Source organism: Myotis lucifugus, unplaced genomic scaffold (genome assembly GCF_000147115.1).
Source record: "Myotis lucifugus unplaced genomic scaffold, Myoluc2.0 scaffold_10676, whole genome shotgun sequence".
Classification (NCBI taxonomy): Eukaryota; Metazoa; Chordata; class Mammalia; order Chiroptera; family Vespertilionidae; genus Myotis; species Myotis lucifugus.
In genome coordinates, this window is record NW_005881724.1 from 1 (window position 1) to 5,613 (window position 5,613).

Here is a 5,613-nt window from a genome sequence, read left to right on the forward strand (position 1 = left end):
AAACTTTTAAAATCATATTTTGAGAACCCAGGACCATAGCTTGAATTTTCTCCAAATAAAGCTGCCAAAAACATCACCAGACTCCTGTAAATTTGGATTCTTTGACTCTACCATGATTACTAGCAATTGATGACTATGTCCATGCCAGATGTTAGCTGCTAAAACGTTACAGGATGAAGGCCAACAGTGTTTCTATTTTAATGTGAAGTCATCTTGGGTCATAGGTTATATATTTTCACATTTTTAAAATAGTGGCTCCATCGTGTAATCTTCTTGATTTGCTCTTAGATGAAGGATGGTTGGACGTTGTCCAGTCTTTAATTAGAGTTATTCCATTGGAAGATCCATTGGGACCAGCTGTTATAACATTGTTACTAGATGAATGTCCATTGCCCACTAAAGTAAGTTAATACTTATCTTTTATGAAACTGTCATCTGTGCTTAAACACAGGATGAATGACCACAAGGAATATTTGATGTAATGCATTTCCTCTTTATGCACTTGGTATCTGTTTTATTCAGTATTAATTTCATTATATAAACCAATGAAGTGCTACATTCTCCTATCAATAGCTCACTATACAGCTTTAGTTTAAAATTTTAAAAATGGAGGCATTTAATCTAAAATACAATCTTTGGAAACTAGAAGAGAGGAATCAGTTGCCGAGCTGATTTTCTTATATTTAAACAATTTCCTCGTAACAAAAATTTTACACATTTTCTATTAAGAAAAAAACTGTTATACTGAAAGCACTTTTGAGTCCTATTCATACATTAAAGATTGTATAACCTTGATTATCCCTTACATAGAGCAAAAGTTCAAACTCTCATTGCCTTAGTCCATATGTTCTATGGAATCCTTTTTGTAAAATGCTGGGTTCTGGCATCTTTCATTTGTTTAAACCTCAGACCTTAAGGTCCAACATTGCAAAACAGTGTGGACAAAGGGAAAAGTCTTTGGCCAAGTCCCTGATGAATTGACTTGCTTAGGCTTATAGGAGGTTTGTTTCTATCCTAATTTGTCTCAAAAGTTCTGGTGAGATTTATTCTTGCTTGGTAAAAAGATAAAAATTTTTAAAGTAACCTTTTACTTCAACATCACTAGGCCCTGTTGTTATAAATTATAATGGCACTTGGGTAGATTTATTCTACCCAAATGATTTCATGATTCGAGAGTATATAACATATATTTGGTATGACTGTTATATTTTGAATGGAATAGAATTTAGCGATTTATGTGAGACAACTTTCAGGTTAATCAAATAATAGTTCCCATCAATAATGGTATATCGGGTACATTATATCATTTCTGTGTGGTTATTCTGAGTTAACACCTCATTATAGCTTTTGCCTATGAGGATTATCTTGGGAGTGGGGGGACCTAAGTAATGTATTTATGAAATCCACTTGTTCATTTTTTATTTTAGGATGCACTCCAGAAATTGACAGAAATTCTGAATTTAAATGGAGAAGTAGCCTGCCAGGACTCAGGTCATCCTGCCAAACACAGGAACACATCTGCTGTCCTGGGCTGCTTGGCCGAGAAACTAGCAGGTAACTCTGGGAAGCTCCACCAAGAAGATCTTAAATTGCTTGACATTAAGGGGAAGATTGCACTGCAGGGGGAGAGGAAAAAGAACTTTAAATTGGAGCAGTTCCTGAGAAGAGAAACAGATATTTAACTTCTTTATGAATAGTACCCATTTTAGGAAGGGTACTATTCAAGTACAGGGGACTAGCTCGCTATGTCACGTGGTGGAAGGAGCAGTGGCTTAGAAATCAGAACAAATGGGTGCTGGTTCATACTCTGCCATGTGCTCCCCAAGTGGCCTGGAGTAAGTCGCTTCACTTGGAGGGGGGAAGGGCGTTGGAGGACTCAGTTGCTCATCTATGATTTGGGGATAGTACTAGTCCCTACCTTGAGTGGGAGACTTGAATAAGATCATGGGCAGGAGAATGCTTGGTAAGAGCTCTACCAAAACAATTGTATTGTAACTAGTTACTGTTCAAAAAATAACGTGGCACATTTAATGATACCCAGTGTTTGTTGTATTCGTCTAGGTCCTGCAAGTATAGGTTTACTTAGCCCAGGAATACTGGAATATTTGCTACAGTGTCTGGTAAGTGAGACATCAAAGCTAGTTATTCTTAGCCATTTAGAATGGTGCATTTTTCTAAAATTGCCAGCTTAGCCATTGGCACAGAGAATGGAATCAGTTATAAATGTTATAAATTTTATTTGCAGGTGTTTCCTGAGTGTTTATTCCCTCCTATGTTAAAAAAAAATGAGGGTGGGATAGGAATTTATTACAAGCGAAAAACAGCTGGGCTGGGCTGGTTTTAAATGTAGTCACAAGATAGCGGCTATGATTGACTTACTGTGTGTGTCCTTAGGGTCTACCAAATGGTAGTAGGGACACCGCCCCCCCACCTCCCACCCCTTACCCCACGGAAACAAAACTACATGGCATTCCAAACCAGGAAACCTGCAGGTCAGATTCCCAGTGTATCTAAATCTCTAGTCCTCCGCCCCTCCCCTGTCACTAAGGCTCTTAAAACTGTTGTTGGGGATTTGATGTATTGTCGGGGAAGCTTGTGGTTTGCTGTGCCTCTGCCGTCAGACCTCACACTGCTGGGCTGCAGTCTGTATTTTTTAGTTATTTTTGCAGTGAGCGTTGGCCTTCAAAAGCTGAAAGACCTTTTTCAGTGCTACTAGTATGTGATGGGGACTTAAAACACTCGACATTATGTTAGGGAACCCCTCTGGGGATACGGAATTGAATACCAGTTCTTTGCCCTGGAGAAGTTTCCTGGTTAGTTGAGGGAACAAAACTACTCAGACAAGACAGTAAGCCTCCATTTGGTGGCAGGATATGATCAAGGGCAAAATCGCTTCCTTCAGACCACGTGCTGCGAGTTCTGAGGTGATAGGAGGTGGGAGCTATGGGTGGTGCTGGCGGGAGAGTCCTGGGCGACAGGCTTCCTGAGGAGGATGGGACCTCATGGGCCACACGCTGAGGATAGGAGTTGATTGTGCACACAGGGAGAAAAAAGTGAGTTTCTGGGCTAGCGACATATCACTGGCAGAGCCCAGAGATAGACAAGACCGTGTTCCAGAGAATTGTCTGCTCGGAAGATAGTGTTCAGAGACATGAGGACATAGACTGAGTAGCCAGAGGGGAGGGCCTAGGGCCTGAAAAGCCAGACAGTGGGGTATGAAGCAGGGTGCTGAGCAGGCTTGCAACAGGGGAGGATGGTGGTTATATGAGCTTTGCAGAACCCAGTTGGGCGCCAGGGAAGCGAGTGGACTTGTTTGATGTCCTAGAGCTCTTAGTAGCTGTGTGAAAGCATGGCTGTGAGATGCGATGTTAAGCAGATAGACCTTTCTTTATAGGTGAGCTCATGGGACGGGAACTGAAATGTAACTGAAAGCTCACTTGCTCTCCCACCTGCCATCAGCATGTGGCATTCCTTTCAGAGAACAGATTGAAAACTAAGCCACTAGTTGTTAATTTCATTATTATTTTAGAACCCAGCAATGATGAATTGTTCCTTTTAGGGTGCTGAATAAAAAGTCATTTTTTGCTACAATTCTAGGTTTCTGTTTGGCTTGCTTAAATGAATGTAAGAATCAGTATTATTTTATTGAATAAAGCCCTAATAGAAATGCTACTAAGTAAAATAACATAGTGCATTTAACCAGCTACTTCTGAAATTTCCATAACTCTAAGTGAACCCCGTAACCTCCAGAAAATAACATAAGACTCGAAGGGACTCTGTCTTGGTTCTTCATTACTAACAGTATTAGCAAAGGGATACTGGAGGCCTGGAATGAGTAAAACCTTTCTGACTGCTCCAACAAAAATCTAGCACGTATTGCGTAAGAAGAGGAAGTTGATAACTTGCCACCTCTGCAGGGAAATGATGTTTTTGTTTTTTGTTTTTTTATCTTTTGTTGTCTTTCAGAAGTTACAGTCCCACCCCACAGTCATGCTTTTTGCACTTATCGCACTGGAAAAGTTTGCACAGACAAGTAGGTATAGTGACTTCTTGCACTAATGATCTTATGTATCGGTTGTTAAAACTCTGATTTTTCTCAGTTACTGGATGAGTTTACGCTCGGAACCCCATGGGACATGCATACATCCTGTTTTTGTCTGTGTAGACACCTCAAGGCCAGTAGATGTACCAGGGACAAAGGCAAGAGGTTCTCTCACCTGAGAATCAAAACTTGGTGACCATGATTACCCACTTTTTGTAGCTAAAAAGTTAGCGACGAGGTTGCTACTTTCTAGAAAATAGCAGAGCTCTTGAGCTATGTCATTATTCTAGTCTCCAAGTTCTCTACCTTTCCTCACTCCTTCCCACCACTCATCTGTCCAGCGAATCATCTTACTCTTTCATGGTTCATTCAAGGTTTACATCTTTCCAAACAGGTGAAAATAAGTTGACTATCTCTGAATCCAGCATTAGTAACCGGCTTGTCACATTGGAGTCCTGGACCCACGATCCCGATTATCTGAAACGTCAAGTTGGTTTCTGTGCCCAGTGGAGCTTAGACAATCTCTGTAAGTTTCCATTCCCAAACTTCCTCCTTCTCCTCCTCCTCCTCCTCCTCCTCCTCCTCCTCCTTCTTCTTCTTTCTTCTTCTCCTCCTCCTCCTCCTCCTCATCCTCCTCCTCCTTCATTTTCATCATACATTTTTATTGATTTCAGTTATTGATTTCAGAGAGGAAGGGAGAGGGAGAGAAAGATAGAAACATCAATGATGAGAGAGAATCATGGATCGGCTGCCTCCTCCACGCCCCCTACTGGGGATCACGCCCGCAGCCCAGGCATGTGCCCTTGACCAGAATTGAACTTTGGACTTTTCAGTCTGCAGGCCCATGCTCTATCCACTGAACCAAACCAGTTGGGGCCCAAACCCATTTCTTACATAGGGTCACTGGCCTTCAGTTTGTAACAGTGAGCATGAGTCTTTCCTTATAAGGACCTCTACTTGTAGGTTGGCTGTATTCTAGCAGAAACATATTCTAGGGGCCCTTCAGACAGGAATGACATGGAATGCTTCTGGTTCCAGCACTCTCCCCTTCTAAAACTTTTACTGCTGCCCTGTTTCCTGCTGCATCAAGGCCATTAATCAGATGGCACTGTGTGATCAACTCTTCCCAACACACACTGTCTCCTGCTGTCCTACAAGCAGGTCCCCATCGTTCTACCTCTGGGCCTGTTCCCTCACTAGGCATTTCCTATCTTTACTCTTCTACCTGTCCCATCTTGGCTCTTCAAAACTCAAGTCACGGCCCGGCTGGCATGGCTCAGTGGTTAAGCGATGACCTATGAACCAGGAGGTCACGGTTCGATTCTGAACCCTGGTCAGGGCACATGCCCAGATTGCAGACTTGATCCCCAGTAGGAAGCATGCAGGAGGCAACCAATCAATTATTCTCTCTCATCATTGATGTTTCTATCTCTTTCTTCTTTTCCCTCTCTGAAATCAATAAAAATATATTTTTAACAAATATTTTAAAAAAACAAAACTCAAGTCATGTCTTATCTACACAACAGGGTTGCTCCTGAATTTTCTCTTTTTCTCCTCCAAGGGCTGCTAGA

At 41.8% G+C, this 5,613-nt stretch overlaps 1 protein-coding gene across 1 annotated transcript; it reads left to right on the forward strand.

Moving 5' to 3' along the window:
- Positions 1-288: 288 nt before the first annotated feature.
- LOC102422785 (RING finger and SPRY domain-containing protein 1-like) lies at positions 289-4,568 on the forward strand (the record flags this gene model as incomplete). Its single annotated transcript, XM_023749478.1, has 5 exons — positions 289-401; positions 1,428-1,554; positions 2,062-2,120; positions 3,967-4,033; positions 4,437-4,568. Coding segments are annotated over 5 exons (498 nt in total), but the record flags the coding sequence as incomplete, so codon positions are not given.
- Between the last annotated feature and the right edge of the window lie 1,045 nt (positions 4,569-5,613).